The 18,532-nt window shown below is 40.1% G+C and overlaps 1 protein-coding gene across 3 annotated transcripts in view; it reads left to right on the top strand.

Annotated features, from left to right (window-relative positions):
• The window catches only part of pitpnm3 (PITPNM family member 3), a 40,220-nt gene that overhangs the window by 16,531 nt on the left and 5,157 nt on the right, over positions 1 to 18,532 (top strand). For all 3 annotated transcript variants that reach the window (XM_077722880.1, XM_077722881.1, XM_077722882.1), the window contains 10 exons: positions 3,798 to 3,868; positions 4,007 to 4,230; positions 8,853 to 9,042; positions 9,715 to 9,843; positions 10,111 to 10,298; positions 11,879 to 12,042; positions 12,148 to 12,318; positions 14,922 to 15,089; positions 15,167 to 15,315; positions 16,956 to 17,072. In XM_077722880.1, coding sequence (XP_077579006.1) covers positions 3,798 to 3,868; positions 4,007 to 4,230; positions 8,853 to 9,042; positions 9,715 to 9,843; positions 10,111 to 10,298; positions 11,879 to 12,042; positions 12,148 to 12,318; positions 14,922 to 15,089; positions 15,167 to 15,315; positions 16,956 to 17,072 — 1,571 coding nt within the window. The remainder of the gene's footprint in view (positions 1 to 3,797; positions 3,869 to 4,006; positions 4,231 to 8,852; positions 9,043 to 9,714; positions 9,844 to 10,110; positions 10,299 to 11,878; positions 12,043 to 12,147; positions 12,319 to 14,921; positions 15,090 to 15,166; positions 15,316 to 16,955; positions 17,073 to 18,532) is intronic.

Genomic DNA, 18,532 nt, shown 5'->3' with positions numbered 1-18,532 from the left:
TGCTAAATGATCTCAAAATAGCTGAAAATTGCAGGCGCAAAGGTTAGCGGTAAGGCTTCCAAACCAAAAAGTAAGGTGCTTTGAGTGACTTAACTTCAGTGGCAAACGTCAGAACGCCCCAGCTGAGATGAAAAGAATCACTCCCGCAGAAATGTAGCACAAAGTGCCTTTTAACGCACACCCTCTCGCACACACACACGTAAATAGCAGGCCACTGACTGAAGCATCAAGGACCTGTGAAGTACTCCACTTTCACACAAGTACTGGACTCTTTTGAACATTGGGTGCATGCATGTGTTTGTGTGTGTGATTCATTGTGCACTTCATCTTTTTTCTTCGTAGATTCAATCTCTAGTCATTGAATATTTCTATTTTGCAACAGGGAAGTTATCAAAAATAATTGCTCAGGGAACGGTCGTATTTACTTGCATGACCTCTGTTCCCTTGGTGACTTTGCAGAATGACTTTATATTTTTTCAGCGTGATTAATTTCCAGTCCTTGTGGTTTTTTTTAGCTTGTTTTGCTTGATTTAGTAGTGATAATTTTTGCAGGGATTTTCTACATGTTTCAATGTAGATTTGTGGATTAGTTCTTTGTCATTCTGTTGATTTTTGCGCAAATCGCCTGTTATTGTAAACGACTCGCAAGGAACAATAGTATTCATGTCATTCTCTGTTTACTGTTTAACTTTTGCATCATAATGTTTTCCTCGTCGCCAGTTCCGTTGAATATTTCTACAATCTAGTTTCCTGCAGATGCTTGAGTTCCTGAAATGTTTTGTTGAAGTACAGTCAAGGTCAGGCCAGTTACAATACACATAGAGAGATGTGGTGATGATGCATGAAAAACCTTAAGAATGCAATAGAAGTGTTAGGTTTAGTTTAAGAGCAGTATTCAGGTATGAGGGATGAGGTCAAGGTTGAGCTGCTTCAGGGTTCAGCTCTGAGTCCCTTACTCTTTGCATTTATGACAAATAGGATGGCAGCTGAGGTCACACTTCAATCCCAGAGGAGCGTGATGTTCATAAATGACAAGGAGAAACTTGGAGGTGTGCTAGAAAGCAGGAGAAAATAAGAAAATAACAAGCAGGAGGACTTTGAATAGAACAAAAAAAATGCAGCATTTTCAAGGAGGAACTACACATTGAAAGCTGTGAAAAGTATCTCAAAATCATCTCAGAGACAAGAATCATAGAAAAATACATGTAAAAGAGACACACTTGTTGCTGCTTGGACTTCATTTGTCATTATTTTAATTGTATTGATTTTGAAAGGAAGAATTGTGTTATACTGAGAGGATTCATGCATAAGTATTTGCATTGACTGGATTTGTTGTAGACGTGGCATTTCTTTCGTCTGCAATGTGCCAGTTAAAACATGTATCATTAGCGACAGGGCCGATCACAGGAATGGCCCCCAGCTTGCCGTATTTTAGTCCCGTCATCATCTGTGAGTGCTTAATCGCCACTGACATTAGCCAGGGTCACATCGGGGTACGGTGCGGGTCGGCGTCATGGAATTAGGGGAAAATATACCCCTAATTAACGCCTGGCGTCAAAGGCAGAAAATGTACTGAAAAGTACAGCCGGCTCGTCTCATTCGACCCCGCCTATTAAATCACAGTCTATTTATCGCTTCCTCTGAAGCCATTATGGCTCCTAACCTTGCCAATTATTCCTCTTTTTCCCCAGCCCCCCCCCCCCCCCCCCCCCAATTGTCCTCAGCCTTTGTGCTTCCGTTTATTCCCCCACTGGCCTTTTTAAGGCTCTCTTCAGTTATTCTCTGATGTCCGTCTGCATATATTTGTTACTCTGACCACACAAAGCAGAGAAGCAAAAGATTGAAAACCTCAAGGTAAAGTAGGATCAGCGTTTTAGTTCCATTTTCTAACAAGAACATCATTTTCAATGAACTGAAAGCCTTTTAAAGCAGTTAGTGTTTATTTTAGAGGTGGCACTGAAACAAAACTTTCTTCATTGTTAATACCGTGGAGGAAGTCCCACCAGGCAAGCTTTTAGATGGAGAAAAGCGCTTGCTGGCTTTCCTCACTTCATAACCATCTGCTTGGCTTCACAAGACAAATGTGACACTAAGATGGTTCAAGAGACCTGAGGGGAAACCAGAAGGAGTATGAAAGATGCACGCCAAAAAAAATAACAGTTTAGGAGGCCATTTGGAAGGTGTTTTTCATATTGTTTGTATCTCAAATAGACTCCAAACGGGGAGATTAATAATTAATTCGTTACATTTGGGATCCCACTTCTGACCTCACATCAGTTGGTAGTAAAACTTGAGTTTGCCTTTTTATCTGTTTTAAAAACAAGGCATTTGAGTGCTTTTCTCATCATTCAGCATTAGCTGTTTTAAGCAAAACATTCTGCTTGTTTGCCTTGATTTGTTTTGCAACCTGTACACTTTCAAGTATCGTAATAATACACTTTACTGCACTTTGTACAATAATGAAGCTTTTTAGAGTATTCCAAATTTCTGTAATTATTTTAATAAGCTGCAAAATCTTAATAAGCAAAGTTACAACAAGGGACTGTTTGCAATAAGTTAATTTGCATGTCATGCCGGAAGAAAATTACCAAGGTTTTATCTTTTAATGTCTACTGCTAAAATAAGACAAATACGTAATAGCATTCTGCCTTGCTTTGAATGAAATATAAAATATTCTTAACGAATTGGAAAACATGAAGAATATTTATGTCATGTTTGTCCTTCTACAAAAAACATATTTAAAAAAAATAATCCACTAAGGCAGTGCTCTAAAGCTGCATGCGGCTCCAGAATTCCTCTGGTTGCCCTCCTCCGATATCGTGACAGGCATGATAACCATCAGAAACCCAGTCATATCATCACTTGCTGCATAACATGTCAAGCAAATGTAGAACTATGCCTTCAGAAGCCTAGTCAGGAGAATTTAAGTAAAACATTTTGCTGTATGGCACACTATAGGTAGTCACTTGGGAATAACTGCTAAAATCCATTTTACCCGCTAATCTGGACAGATCGCTGCATTATGAGTTGCAGCCATTGAACTCGGCCCCATTAATTCAAGCATGTAAAGCTTCCTCGTCTTGAAATGGTTCGTGTGTGGGATCGACAGTGTTTTGCCTCCCGGGAATGCCGGAACTTCCCGCTTTCTTCTTTTTTTTTTTTTCGTAAGGAAGGAAAACCAGCCACCATTGATTTTCTGTTCCTTTGTGACCAAAAATAGTGTCGCTGCGTCATGGGCTCCCTTGTGCGCTGTACTCTAAATAGAGGACAGAATAAAAGGGAATAAACTAGCTGCATGAGTAGAAACAGAATGAGATGGCACGATTTAGAAAAGCCTCTGGAGCATGTCTTGATTTTTGACAAAATGATTGCATCAAAACTCAACTGGTTGATTAAATGTTAATTTTTATCCTCAATTTTGGCAAAAGTACAGTATTTCCATATAAATGGAGGTACTCTCAAACTGGAACAAACGTCAATATGACATCACACTGACAATATTCATTTTATTTTGTTTGAAGACCCCCAAAATTCGCCTTTTCTTTTCCAATCGAATGCAAAGTGAGTCTCCACTAATTTATGCACATTTGCAGTCTTTTCTTTTTCTTTCTTAACTCTCATTCCGGTCAAAGTAAAATTCAGGCTTTCTTGAGGTTTAGTTAAGTAAAATACAAGGCTAAAAGTTGCAGACTTAAGTTTAACTCAAGTTAGGTTATCATTTATGCTGTCTGTAAGTGACTATTGTACTATATTTTTTCCTTTTTTTACTCATAATTTTTTTATTGCTACCTTTATAGAGGGTCTCTACCAGCTGGGCAATCCACGCTGTGCCCCCCAAAGCAGTATTGAAGGACTGGAAGACGGAGAGGTAAGATATGTTATCGAAAACTAATCAAGAAATGCGTTACATGGATGACAGAGAGGAAAAAAAATAACCTTGATGAATGAGCCACATACCAAATCTGATCAAATAAGGCGATGGTGTCAAAGCTTCTTTTTTTTGCAGAATTCCAAATGTCGGACGCACGTGCTACTGCTAGTGGTGCACGGAGGCAACATCCTGGACACAGTGAGCGGCGATCCCAACGCTAAAGCGGGCGACGTGGCAACCCTGGCGTCCGTCCTGGACAAAGTGACACGGGCCCATTTCCAAGCCGCCACCGAACACGTGATGATCAAATTGGTGCCGTGCCCACCAGTGTGTGCCGAAGCCTTCTCGCTGGTGTCCAAGTGAGTGTCTCATCATGCTGTCTGCAATTTGTCATTCCAAGGGGTTTTACAATTTTTTTTCCATTACTGTCTTCCCAATAGTTATTTCATTATTTTTTTGTATTCCTTGACTTTTGTTGTTATTTCTGGCTTGGCCCTTGACAGATTTTGTCATTTCGTGGTATTATCAATTTAGTCCTTGGGATTTTGTCTGTGCTTTCCGTGTTAATTTGATTGGATTCACTTTTCATTTGTGGCCGTTTTCACCTAATGGATGTCGATGGTTGCGTCATCTCAGCCCTCATCATAAATTATACAGTCTCGTGTCTCGTGAACTGAATTTTTAACAGCGCAACGCTCCGTTATTGAATAGTTTAAGATGCGTAAAATCTTTTTTATGAGTATGTGTTTTATTTTTCAAGGCACTAATGATGATGTTTCACATTTGGACAGCGTCATTTAGCTTTAAAGTGTAGAGTCATTGGCTTGAATGGCTGTAGACGGAATGCCATTGGCAATGCAGAGGGAACAATTCTTTTGAGTAGCATATTTTCTTGACGTCAAATCACGGCCTTCGGTTGTTGAGGCGTGGAATATTATAGCTGGCCGTTGTCAGCGTCCAAAGAGATTCGTCATTTTCCTTTCATTGCGCAACACTGCTTTGCAGGAAGGAAATGTTTATCACTCATGTTCTATTTTTGAAGCTCTGGATAGGCAGTGTTTCAATACAATGTTCAGGTTTCAAGATTGCAAAACTGTTGGAAGTTAGCCTTTCAAACTACTGTTGGCATTTAAAGTTGAACTATCACCTTAGGGGGTGCTTTACTGAAGTTGAAAGATTGGACTTCACTCAGCTGCAACTTGCCAACCAATGGTGCAGTGGTTCTTTCTGCTGACTTTGTTACAAACAGCGTGGGATCAATTCTCACCACCAAAATGCTTGTCCATCTCTATATGTAGCTGACTGGCCACCACTTTAGGGTCTAGTCCCCTTTTTGCCTGCAGTCAGCTGAGGCCCCCCACCACCCGGACAAGGACAAGTGATGTTGAATATAACAGTATGAGCCACAACCCATAGTCCTTTCTCTTTTTAAAATAAACATAGTTCTAATCCCTTTTTTCTGTTGGCGAGAAAGGGAGACATAACTTAAGGGCGGGATCTTTCCCCTGCAATTTTTTTCAATTTCGTGTTCCAACTCGTCACATGATAAACACAGCAAGTCTACTTGTCTAACTACTCGTTTATCATTGAGTCATTCGCCCTCTGCTGGATCCATTCTCGTCACAAATATTATTTTATTGTACAGTTTTAGTTCTTATAGATCTTTGAATCTTGATCATTTATATTTGAACACACTTTGACAAGATTATATCCTTTTAATTAGTGTGTAAAAAATATGTGACTTATACTTCATGACATGGCCAGGGTTTATATAATAATGCTTTCAAACAATTGTTTTGGTTATCATTGTAGATTTTAAATGATGTTTTCTAGACAGGATTAGATCTTTAATTCCTGTTTTAAACAATCACTTTCTCACATGCAATCCCTAGTGATGTAAATAGTGTTATTTGTGATGAAAGTGTTGCTCGGGTGGGCGTGTCGCACCAAATTTGGCCGACGTGACACAAACACAAACGTGAGGAGCAGGCGGGAAGCCGTGGCTGGCTAATTTCCACACGTTGAGGCCAATGGCTCAGTTGACAAAGAGCGCGGAGGTGGCCATGGCAAAATGTTTCTCACCAGCGTGCTGCAATGGATGTGATTTTTAAATGGTGTAGTGTAGGGCACCCCCATGGAGACTCCTCCGATCTTGTTCTGTTGTCAGAGACAGCTTGTTGCTCCCCTCAGAGACCCGTAATTATTATCTTATTAGAGATGGGAGATACGAAAGATAACCTGTCAAAACAACTCCTCTTTGCATAAACAAACATGCGTGCTAGGATTAGGGTTGGAGTAGATGTTCAAGTTGATACTCTTCAAATTAGGGCTTTACCTCAAGATTAGGGATTGTATAATAGTTGTTCACCGTGGTTCACATTACCGTTTCAATGAAGATATGATTGTAAGTACTGTGGTTTCATTTGTTTTTTTAGGTTATCCTTGCAAACTGTAATTTAATTCCTTGGAAGGAAATAATAGTCTCAAACTAGAGGGTGGTTTTCCAACAAGAATTAGTGTTTCATAATAGGGTTCCAAATAAAACTAGGTTTTCAGTCCTGGATTCAGGTTTTGAATCGTTAATCTTTGAGTCTGGTTCAAGGTTGCAAATTTGTGTTTTGATTGGTTATGTGGCAGAGGTTGGAACTAAAACTGTCAACGTCATATGATAGATTTAATTTAAGGTTTTAGGATATTATTTCAGACATTAAATCACACTTATTATGGCCCTGAATTTCTGAAGCCAGCCTACCTGACGTTGGCGTATGAACCAGAACCCCAGCAAGAAGAAAAACCCCAAAGTAAAGCTTTCTGCACGGCCAATTAAGAGCAAAAGTTTCCCACATTGATTTCCTTTCACACCCACCATGCTGGCCGTTTGCCCGCCTCTGCACCACCTTGATGGAAACAAAACTCGCAGACTATTAAAAAAACTGACATGAGCGGCAGAATGGACAGGCACCCTGGAGGATGATTAGAAGTGGAGAGGGAGAATGAGAGGTCGAGCTGCGACTCTCGTTGGCAGGTCGCGAATAACCACTACGACTATTTACAGTCGCATGCTGTTAATAAAGCCACACCGAGGAGCGTATTAGCTTGTATTTCTGGGAGCAGATTCCAATTAAGACAGAAACTGCCAGTCTACACTGTTATTTTTCCTAGTGTCAGAGACTTTTTTTATCTTTTAACAACTGAGGGTCTCTGGGTTGATTGGTAGTGTTATCTTCTGCTGTTAATATAGACCTGTCTTCATTGCGCCTTTTGCCATATGAGATCATTGTCCTAAGGCTCTCTATATACTGAGAATGAACAGCATCAAATGGGTGAAAATTTGAGATCAAAAATGTTCTTCAAGTTATGTTCTTCTACAGCGCGTCATCCTGTTTGTGTTCAACATATTTCGACCCAAAAAGCTGCCATTTTTCAAAGAGAATATTAGATAAAGCACCGTTGTCTCTCTACATGCGTTGCTGCACTCTTTTTTGCACACATCCATTGCTTCAATCATTTAATGAGGACCATGTTCAAAATGACATGACTTGTCAGCCATTTTTTTTCATTTTGACAGATCATTCAACCCCCACAAACTGTTCTATTATTAAGATGCAAAACATATTCACAATTCTATTTTCAGTATCTTATTATATTACTTTATTGCAATACCCCATTCACAACTCAAGACATTTCTTTACATTCAAGTCAAATATTCCAAAATTTGTTCTATACTATGCGCACTGCATGTTTACCATCGACTTTAAAGCAACGGCAAGAAATAATAGATGAAGGAAACACAATCCCTCACCAAGTTGCCTCTGGAGAGTGCTAGTCTAACAGCATCTCCAGAGGGTCCGGAAGCGGCCTGCATGCCAGACAGCTGCACATCACGTGGTGCGTGCATCGTGACACTTCCTGGGCTGCTTTACAGCTGCGTGTCCTTCTTGATAACTGCTCCGCTGGGACACCAGCCAGCGTTTTAAAAATTGCAATTGCTCAAAGAGTATAAACAAGAGGCAGTGGCAGACGATGGAGAGCACTGACAACTGCTCTTTTTTATTATTTAGCCGCATTTACTATTTGCTGATATGGGGTTGATTGTTTTTGCAAATGGACATGCTAGTCATGAAAAATGTGTTGTCAGTATAGTATTCAATTATGTAGTGCCATGAAAGTCAATGGTTTGGCTAGACGTTTGTCTCACTTGAGAATATAAAGTAATTTTTAGTTGGACACCTAGTTTTATTAGGATGTATTTATTTTATTATTGTTTGTGGGTTGGCTGTGTATTCCAAATCTGGTCTCAGTTTTCCTCTTCCACGTCAGTTTGGTAAAACTATAGATTTTGAGCTGCTGGAAAAAAAATGCAGCTAGACAGAAGAGTTTTATGGGCAAAGAAAAATAATTACTGCTCATAAATGTGTGTGTGTGTATATATGCTACCTGACTACAAGTAGAGTTACAAAGTAGTTTGGATATTAGTCACTGAAGGGAAAGGGGAGGAAAGAACAGGGTGAGGTAGTGTGTATTTTGCAGACTTGCATGACTTGCAAACCCACATTTTGGGAGGCGATACTATTAATGCTTTAACACGGTGGTATCTGGCCCGCCGATGCATTGCAGCCTTAGCCCGGCTTCACTGCCACTTCGTGTCATCTCATAAACTGATGGATGGCGATGGCAGCCAGTCTGCAAAGAGAGCGTGTCGGGCGATGTCATCTTCCCCCGTCCCGTGCTGTCACGCCCATGCACACACATCCATTAAAGTTGACTTAGCTGACACGCGCACATATGTAGGCACTCGCTTGTGCAAGGAGGTTTATTCCATGTGACACAACAGACTTTTTCCCTTTCACCTGCAAGACCTGGCAACTAAAGTATATGCGTAGAGATGTTCTTCATCTTTGGATTTGATTCCATTTTGAGCTTATGAGTGTGTGATATTTTTAAAAAGCTGATCATGATTTGGGCCCTCTTGTTCCTCTAGTCTGAATCCGTACAGCTATGACGAGAGCTGCGTTTCAAGCAGCGTGGACCACCTGCCGCTGGCCGCCCTCCCTCTGCTCGCCATTGTGTCGCCGCGCTACCAGGACGCCGTCGCCACCGTTATCGCCCGCGCCAACCAGGTCTACCGCAGCTTTCTGCAGTCCCAGGATGGGCAGGGCTTCTCGGGGCAGGTGCGTGGATTTGATTCAAATCACTGTCGCATGCGATGTCAACTGTCGTTTAAAGCGCAGATGTCAAATCTGGCATGTCTTTATGTGGCCCACCAAAGTAAATTATGGGCATCAAACACATTTCTTGTTAAGATAAAATTTCAAGTCCTCAAACATTGAAGGAGATTTGGTCCTTTTCTATACATAAAACTTATGCAACTTTTTCAGAATAAACATTTTAAAACCATTTAAAAATGTGAAAATATTGTTTTTCCCTTTTTTAGTTGAAGATGAAACATTTAGAGGCCAATATTACACTATTCCTTTTTGTTTCCAGTGAAAATTGAATTGAACACTTTTATTGCCATTATACAAGTATATTATGAGATTTATATTTAATGTGTATGTAATGTGAATGTTAATGATATTTAATGTAAACAGATATAACAAAGTAGAAACATAATTTAAATTTTAAAAGTAAAAATAAATATAAATAATATTAGCTTTTGCTTTTTCTAGTTTCCAAATTAAGTTTGACTATTATTTAAGTGAGTTTACTGCCTTTCTAGGCCTATGAGTGAAGTAGATTAAAATTTTTGGAGTCAGAGAAGAGACAGATCCCTGGGGTGAGCTTAAATATTTCAACAATGGTGGGTTATTACAGCGATGCCTTTATTTGTGTGCTGTCTACAGGTGTGCCTCATCGGCGACTGCGTGGGTGGCGTCTTGTGTTTTGATGCGTTGTGCTTCAGTAATCAGCGAAGGTCCGGCAGCCCGGTCAACACCGTTGGAAGCAGGAACACCAGCACTGAGAGTCTCAAGGTTTGTGTAAAGTCTGTTCAGGTACTCACAATTAAAGTAGTTGAAATCCTTTCGCAAGCAGAGTGCAATTAAAAGAAACTCTTGTGACTGCTACTGATGGAGAAGAGTGTTGTTGTTATTGTCCTCTTAGTAGAATAGATAATTCTGTCTTAGCATAGTAGACTCCCAGTTCTCCCTTATTGAAACCAAATACTAAATCCCAACATGAGTGTATTGATAAAATGCAAAAAAAATGCTAAGAGTGGGACTTTCATGCGCTCTCTGCAGGAAAACCCTGGACTTCTTGGTGATTGCAGTCCTGGTCTGAGCTCCAGCAAAAGGCTAAGTAAGAGCAACATCGATATCTCGGCGCCAAACGAAGGCAGCTGTCCAGAGACGCCGCAGCTTTGCCGCAAGCAGAGCGACTCGTACGACGGGGACACGTCGTCCACCGGCCAGCATGTCTTCTTCTCCAGGTGATCCAACCCTACTATATACCATGATTCCAAACCCACAACGCTTTAGGGGGCCGCTCAGAAATTCAAACATTCGCCTTCTGACCCTCAATCTGTTCATATCGTCGGCTCACGGTATCTGAGTGCGAGTGTGTTTGCCATTCCCATTTCAACCTCGGTTTTCCGCACTCATCCCGGTTTCCTCGTACCGTCTGCCTTCTTATATTCATCAATATTTGCACGGTGACTGCATCCCACCCTCTCCATAACCCACCCATCCATCTGGCTGTACTATAAATAGTCGCTTTGTGTCACATGCCCTCGGTCAAGTAACATGGGCTGCAGATGGCATGCTATTAATTCACACGTAATGTCACAGCCATCACCTTTGGCTTGTGATTACGTTGAGAGGTGCAGAACACCTCCTTTTTAATCCCCCAGTGGACAGGTCCAGTCACGCATAACTTGTTCATATTGGACACCTTGGTCTGTTTCTAACAACCTTTTCAAGACTTTTCTGAATGTGCCCATCGTCTATTGTATAATAAGTAAATTTCTCATGTGTTATGAGTGAGATTCTGTCCTTACATTACTCTATAATTGGAAATTAGAAAACAAACCAACTTCAGTTGCTGAAGACTCTGTAGTCGTATTTTGCGCCTCGTAATGAACTATTGGTTGATGATTGATATTTCAATTTAACAGGAAATGTGAAAAGCTAATGCTTTGTGAGCAAAAATGATTAATCCTATCATTGCCGTTATACCCGGGTTATTGTGGTACCCAAGTGGGTTGTGAAAGAAACATGGTTTCCTGTAATTGGTCATTAAATTATAATGAGACAAGCATTATCTCATTTTTCCCCCCATTATTTTTGTTTAGTGGTGTACTTTGGGATTTGTCTGGATGTGCCTGGGCTAAATTTCGGCTGGGAAAAACATTGCATCGGGCATTCGCATCCGTCATATCGGCTAGTTTAGAATTCACATGGTGGAAAGTGAATGTGAAACAAATCCTGGTGCATTATTGCGGGAGGATGATCACAGAAACTTGGCTAATCTCTACTCCCTGTATGAAAGTCGGCGTGGAAATATCAGTTTGGGATGAAAGTGCCTGTCAGCACGGGGTCGACGCAGAGGCTGAACATAGGCCCTTAAGGTGGTAGTGTGTGTGTGTGTGTGTGTGTGTGTGTGTGTGTGTGTGTGTCTTTGTCCGTGTATCTTTTTTGAGGCTGAGTCATGAAGCGAAACCCTGACGACTGGCACAGAATCCTAAAAGAGATCTGCCGGAATGAGGAATGGGGCAGACTGTGATGTTCATCTTTTTGACTGCAGTGTGATCATTAGTCGCATGATGATGATGCATTGGTAATATAAACATGTGTGGTGATATTCACTAATTGAATTCCTTTACAAAAAGAGTTGGGTTTCAATATAGATGAAGCATTTAGGATTAAGACAAGGTTTAGATATTAAATTGGAGTTAAAATCCTGGGCTCAGTGACAAATTAAACCCCTCAGGCAACATTTTTGCCTTTAAATTTGCATTGTAAACATTTCTAAAAGTGCCTGAATTTTGTATGGTGTTTTTTTTTAATGTAGCCTAATGAAGGACAGTGTGGAGGTTCGTGCTAGCAGTAACAGCAATCCTGGTCTTCATCTCAATCCGGGTCACTTTGACTTTGACGTGTCGGATTGCTTTCTACTGGGTTGTCCGCTGGGTCTGGTTTTGGCCATGCGTCGGACCGTGTTGCCTGCTGTCCAGGGTAAGACTGCCACACTCGAATAGTCATTTAACATTTGTTTTTATTTAACAAAAAAAAAAGATTATTCCATGTCCCTGTTGTACTGATTGTGTCACAATCTCGCAGTGCATCAGCTCCACCCAGCCTGCTCACAGATCTTCAACCTTTTCTTCCCATCCGACCCGTCGGCCTCCAGGCTGGAGCCTCTTCTTCAGCCTCTCTTCCACAAGCTTCCCCCCTTTGCCGTGCCACGCTACCAACGCCACCCTCTGGGGGACGGACGTTCCTTGATCATAGGTGAGCCAAGGACTATCCTCATGCTTGTTTGTTTCTAGTCCATGCGCAGCCCAATTTGAAGTGTAGTCAAATCAGTTAAGCAGCTTCGAGTGCCAGATAAGCTTAGCCCATTTATTTCTATGAAGCTTCATTTTGAATTCCAGATAGGACTTAAAGCTTTAAATGGTGTTTTTTTTAGATCATCTAAGAAGAAGCATCTAATGGAAATGAAATACTTTTAAAACAGCAACATAAGTGATGAGCAAATTCAAGTTGGAAATAAATTAAAGCATTTGAAGGTCTTTCACGCCCACAAACTTCAGCCTGTCTTTTTCTATTGCAGCTGAATTTAGAAACTCGCTGAACTAATTATTTTAAAATGCTATGTAATGTTGACTTTGTATTTCTGCCTGGCCACAGGTTATAAGTAACATCTTCCAAAAATACACTAAACTCATTAAAATCTAAAAAGACACAGTCAACGAATGAAAAAAAATCCAATAATTGTATCAACATTTGCATTTTTTTAGCATGCAAAATCATCTAATGTATTAATCCAATAAGACATATGAAACAACCATCCCTTTTTAAATTGGTTTATACATCTACTGTCATCAAAGGCAGGTAATGAATGAGTATAAATTAAAACAGACTCGCCTTGAGGGCATATGCTATCAAACTCCAAAAGTTAAAACGTTGCCTGCCTGCTTTTAATGATTTTAACTTGGACTATTTCGAGGATGTTGTCAAAATAGATGAATGTGAAGGATGCAAATGAGCTGTCAGGAGAATTCGTAGAAGCCAATCAAGCGAAGGCTCTATACGCTTTGACACCCTCATTCATTTGAGTCCGTCTTTGATGAAGATCAATGTCTGTAATAAGGCACACAGCCCTTCGCCCTCTTGATTGGAGCTGTGCACAAAACGGGGAACTTGACATAAATGATGATCATTTCTATAATCAGCATTGATTATCTGCACAATGCGGCTTTATTGTAAAGATTACAATGGATACAGCATGCAATTTCCCTCTCAAAGGATGAGACCGAAAGATGAGATTTTTAATATTTTTTCCAGTAATGGCTTTAACTGTGGTTTAAACACTTTGGTTATTTCTCTATTTGGTTATTGTTTATTACTGGGTCAAGTCTATTTAATTAAATGGTGAGGTATTAATGGATTTGAAAAAGACTATTACAATATTTATTCATAAAATCTTAACGGAGGTCGACGTGCCCTCAACGCGGCGAGTGAAGGCCCCTCTTTGTCCTTCTTTTTTTATTTCTTTTATTTTTATAGCCAATGCCAAAGCGTCTTCATGAGCCTCGAAAAAACTGAATCTGTGACCTCATTATATCGCCTTCCACCGTTTTGTTTATTGCAATGCTTGTCTTCCTTTTTTGTTTACATGTGTGCACCGTGCAAAAAAAAAAAAATCAGGAAGGAGAGTAACACTCCTCTTGACGGGTGCCCTCATTAGCCTGAGTCTTGTATTCGGGATCACATATGAGGGTGAAAAGGGGGGGGAAAAACCTCAAGGAATCTGTGCGAGGTGTTAATCTGCCTTCCAACATTCTACCTTCGTCACCCTAACAAATCCACTTTGAATAGGGGACTGGGATGAGGAGATTTATTAATCACACCTCAGGCTCGAGATCATCTGTATTCTCGGGACCGCAACAAGCGAGCGCATCTGCTGCTTTATTTGAAGAAGCTCCAGCTGCCAACTTGTGTTGTTCCCTCCTTGTTATTGTGATCCAGTATGGATGTTATTTGGCAATCATGTTTGAACGTGCTTATTGGTTTGTTCTTGATACATTGTAGATGTCAACAGGGTAGGTTTTTTGAATTGGAATTTAAGGCCAAGGTTGGTTAGAGTATGAATTTCCAATTATGTTTATGAGCCTGAATTTGTGTTTCAAATAAGGTTTAGGGTTTGGAGCATAAGGTTGATACTCAGTGCTAGAACTGTTTTATTGTGCCAAGAGGGGAAGTTTTGTAGCCTGTGTTTGTGGATTCTATATATTTTGATGTTTATTAAGATCTTTAAAATTTCCAGACTACTGAGGGACAGTGTGGTAACCTCAGTGTCAGTCTGCAGAGGACTTTCTGTGTGTGGCTCCAATTCTTTTACCTAGGTCTACACTGTCTTGTGTGTCTGTCTTACTACTATAACCAGGAAATTTCCCAAATACGGGATGAAGTAAAGTTCTAACCTACGAACATGTAGCTGGACCGAAGTTATCATCAGCGTTTGGTTGAAAATGAATCTGACTCCAAATAATCAGCTAGACTCAAGATGCAGCTTGTTTGTGAACCGCTCTGATATTTATCGATCCCACGGTATTTAGATACAAAAAGGTCAGAGTTCTCTCTTTTCTGTGTAGACAGCTTGAAATTTCACACCCAAGTCTTAAATGCATTTGGGTCAGACATCCAGCAGCAACTTAAAAACATCATTTTCAAAATCACTACAATTGATCCAAGAATGCATGGCCTTTCTTTTCTTTGAATTTTTCGAGGAAAATGTATATAGATGCCTTCTAACACAAAGTACAGCATCCGTGTGTCTTGAGTTGACTCGTCAATATCGAATTGATTCCTTCCTTTTGTCATTTATAAAGGTGAAAGCATCCAGGGCCATCCGGATGTCTTTCTGGAGGGAGAGCAGACCCCCGCGGCTCCTCCGTGTTCTTCCGAGAAAGGGCGTCGGCGCGCCAGCGTGACCAGCGTGGATAGCCAAATGTCCATTGGTTCCATCGGCCATCAACTGGGCAACGCCATCGCTGACAGTGAGTTTGTGGTCTTTAACCAAAGAGTCTTTCTTACTAACTTGTCTTTCCACCACATCTTTTTTTGGTGGTTAAAGTTTCCTTGAGCTGGTGGGGCTCCAAAAGGCTGGACTATTCTCTCTACTGTCCCGACGTGTTGACCGCCTTCCCCACGGTGGCGTTGCCACACCTTTTTCACGCCTCCTACTGGGAGTCCACTGACGTTGCTGCCTTTGTCCTTCGACAAGTATGTTTAAATATTTACTTCTCGCCAATATACTTAGTATTGAGAGAAAATAGGCCATTGTGATAAACTTAGCTCTCTTGATGATGATTTCCTTGACTTTTATGCTCTGTTTTGTTAATAAGCAACAAAACAACTTGTAATATTCAGATTTGAATCGTGTAATATTGCAATATGGGTTTATTGTTCGTCATATTTCAACTTTAATTGCATATTACATTTTTTGTGTCTTGGATTATTACAATGTAGGACGTCTTGGTAGGTAATTTCCCACGACACAGTGGTTGGGGAAATATTGGTATAACGTACTGAATATGTATTTCTTTGCAATATACCTTAGAATTATTCTCTTTATTCAGCGGCCTTAACTCTTTGGCAGTTATAGACATTAAATCAATATTAATTTTAAAAGCTGGCTTTGAATTATCATGTACGGAGCAGGCTATGTAAGCACTGTAATAGTTGGCGGTTTGTGTCAGCCATCATTAATATCTTGAACTTCCTTCCTAAAATGCATTTCATCATCTGTGAGGAACTTTCACATCAATCATGCGTGAAGGCTAATCGACCACATTAACAGCATGAAAGCCGCCAAAAGCTTAAAAGTCCAACTTCGCCTATCGATCCATCACGACCGTCGTGCAAAAGATCAATTGCACGCTTTTATAGGCTTTCCCTGGGGCAAGTAAGGTAATGTGCAAAAAAGCTTGCCATGTTTACAGAGGGACAGCTTTAGATGATGTATGAAAAGAAGCACAGGTGAATACAAAATAAACAGTCGAAGTGTGTTGTTCTAAATTCTTTTATAAGCAGTTTTTGCATGGGGCTTATTCTTTATTGTTCTATTCAGAATTGGATTACTAGTTCTTTGGTATTATCTTATTTTAATGCAATTTTATTTTTTTGTTCAAACAGTTCTTGCGGTAATTATGATTTATTTTCCTTAAATGTATTCAGAAAGAACATTGGTGGGTGTTAAACTTGTGGCCCAGGGCCCAATTGTGGCACACAGGAAAATATTCTGGACCCCTTCATTTGGCATCCAATTGTAGTGTTAAAGAAACCCTGTGCAGAATATGGAGTATGCAAATAGCATGCAATCTATTAGTGTGCTGTTAGGGCGGAATTTTAATCCATCTTGCATTCAAAGGTTTGGTGTTATATTCAAGGATAACATGGCAGAGAAGCTTACTTGTGGGAATCAAGCAGAATCAAGTTGTTTTTATTCTCGTCGATATCTTTCAAGGTTCAAATCAGCTTTTCAGTGAAGCTTGCCTTTAAGTAGAGAGCTTTTCATCAAGCGTGTATATACACACACACACACATACATATATATCGTATATTATGTGTTCACACAAGAGATATTGATAGTATTTTTTTTTACTCAAATTCCTGTATTTATGACACAAAATTATTATTTGTATGTGGCTAAAGAATTTTCTTTACATAAATATTTGATAGCAGGAATTCTCAAACTGTCATGTGCAATTTTAGGAATTTAAATGTAGAAATTTATATGTATACATTTGTATAAACTATTTCTGTCAGATAAGTTTTATAAATGTCTTTATATATAAAGTACATGGTCATTTATGTAGGGAATTGGTCAGTGTTTATATTGTGCCATGTCTGATTATTCACAGCTCATGCGGTGCGACTTTGTGAAGAAACAGGAAGCAGACAATCTGGACTTGGCCCCTTTTTCGCCTTCCAGCCCGCGAGAAAAGTGGTTGCGACGGAGGACGCACGTCAAGCTGAGGGTACACAACACTCTGATTGTGTTTGTGTTGCATAAACACGTCCTACTTTTCCCCCTCCTTTGCTCCTAATGCCAAATAGACTCTGACAGAATACAAAAAAAAATGTGCATAATGTTGCCAGTCACAATTGCAGTGAATGCTCTGAAGGTCTTATCATTAATCACGTTAATTCTGAACAAGTGTTCAAGCTTGAAGATGCTCACAATTATTTGTCACTTGTGAGGCACTGGGAGAGAAACAATCAAGACCACGTTGTTCTTTAACCTCTAATCTGATTTCAATGAGCAATGTTTAAAAGGTGGGAATTTACTTGGCTGAGCTCTATAAATAGAAAAATGTGTGAGAAAAATTCAATTGGTTGGGGGTCCGACCTACATCTGGACAATTCTCAAAGGAAATTAAGAAAATATACTACTGTTAAACGTAGTTTCTTCAAACAAACTTGTCAAAATAACTGCACTTCTCAAAGCTCGTAATGTCGTAAACGTCTGTTGTTGAGTACAAATGTGATAGCAGACATTGAGGTTATAGAGACGTGTATTTGATTCAATTCGGGCACTGCCACAGAGCGACACTATTTCCAGACTCGATCTATTCCCGACTCCCTACGTGCTAGTTGAGAGGGTCCTTGTCCCACCTTGAGCTGTCGGCGTGCTTGTTTTCTCCCGCTCTTTCGGTCGGGGGTCGGACTGCCTCACTTATCCCCACCGCGTATACGCTACTGGTGAGAGGTTCCCGAGTGGCGAGATGCCAGCTGACATGTTTAATGCGCTGGCTGGCCGGCCAACATATAGTTGGATTCGAGTGCACCTAATGAGGGAGAACAGCTGGGATTTTCGGAGCTTCCGGTTGCACGCCACAACCTTTAAATCAATTGTTGGTGTGGAAATGCCACATAGTAAGCCAGCATTTTATGGCCAATTAGGCTTAAGAAATGTGACATTTGGGAGAATGGCAACCAGCAAAGCCACACAAAAAAGTCACAAGAAACCATGCTTTGGATAGACGGAAGCTTGAAACCAAAGAGTGATGAGTTGTCATTGGTACATTAATAAAAATAGAAGTGAGCAGAATTCAAATCATCAAGTTTTACTAAAAAGAAAGGTTTGGAAGCTATTGGCTTGTACTCCATTTTGAACTGGAATTTCACAATGATAGTATGATAGACAACTCAACAGTCAGTCTGGCTAATTCATACAATATTACATTTCCAATTCATACAACGTAATATTTCAAGTTCAGGCTCCATCCATGTGGACATAAGGCTGCAACTGCAAAAAAATATTTTTAAACTGGGTTGAAATTTTTGAAATTTGCATTCATGATTAAATCAGGAGTTTATTATTTTTTTTTACCCGATTGGATGTGTGATTTTTTTAAGCTTTTATTCTTAGTTTGCAGATTTTTTTTTAGAATAATTAGATCCCCAGATCCCCTGTTTCCATTCGCAACATGAAACT

Source organism: Stigmatopora nigra, chromosome 8, assembly GCF_051989575.1.
Source record: "Stigmatopora nigra isolate UIUO_SnigA chromosome 8, RoL_Snig_1.1, whole genome shotgun sequence".
Taxonomy (NCBI): Eukaryota; Metazoa; Chordata; class Actinopteri; order Syngnathiformes; family Syngnathidae; genus Stigmatopora; species Stigmatopora nigra.
The sequence above is the reverse complement of the archived record's forward strand: the minus strand, read 5'-3'. Positions and strand labels throughout refer to the sequence as shown.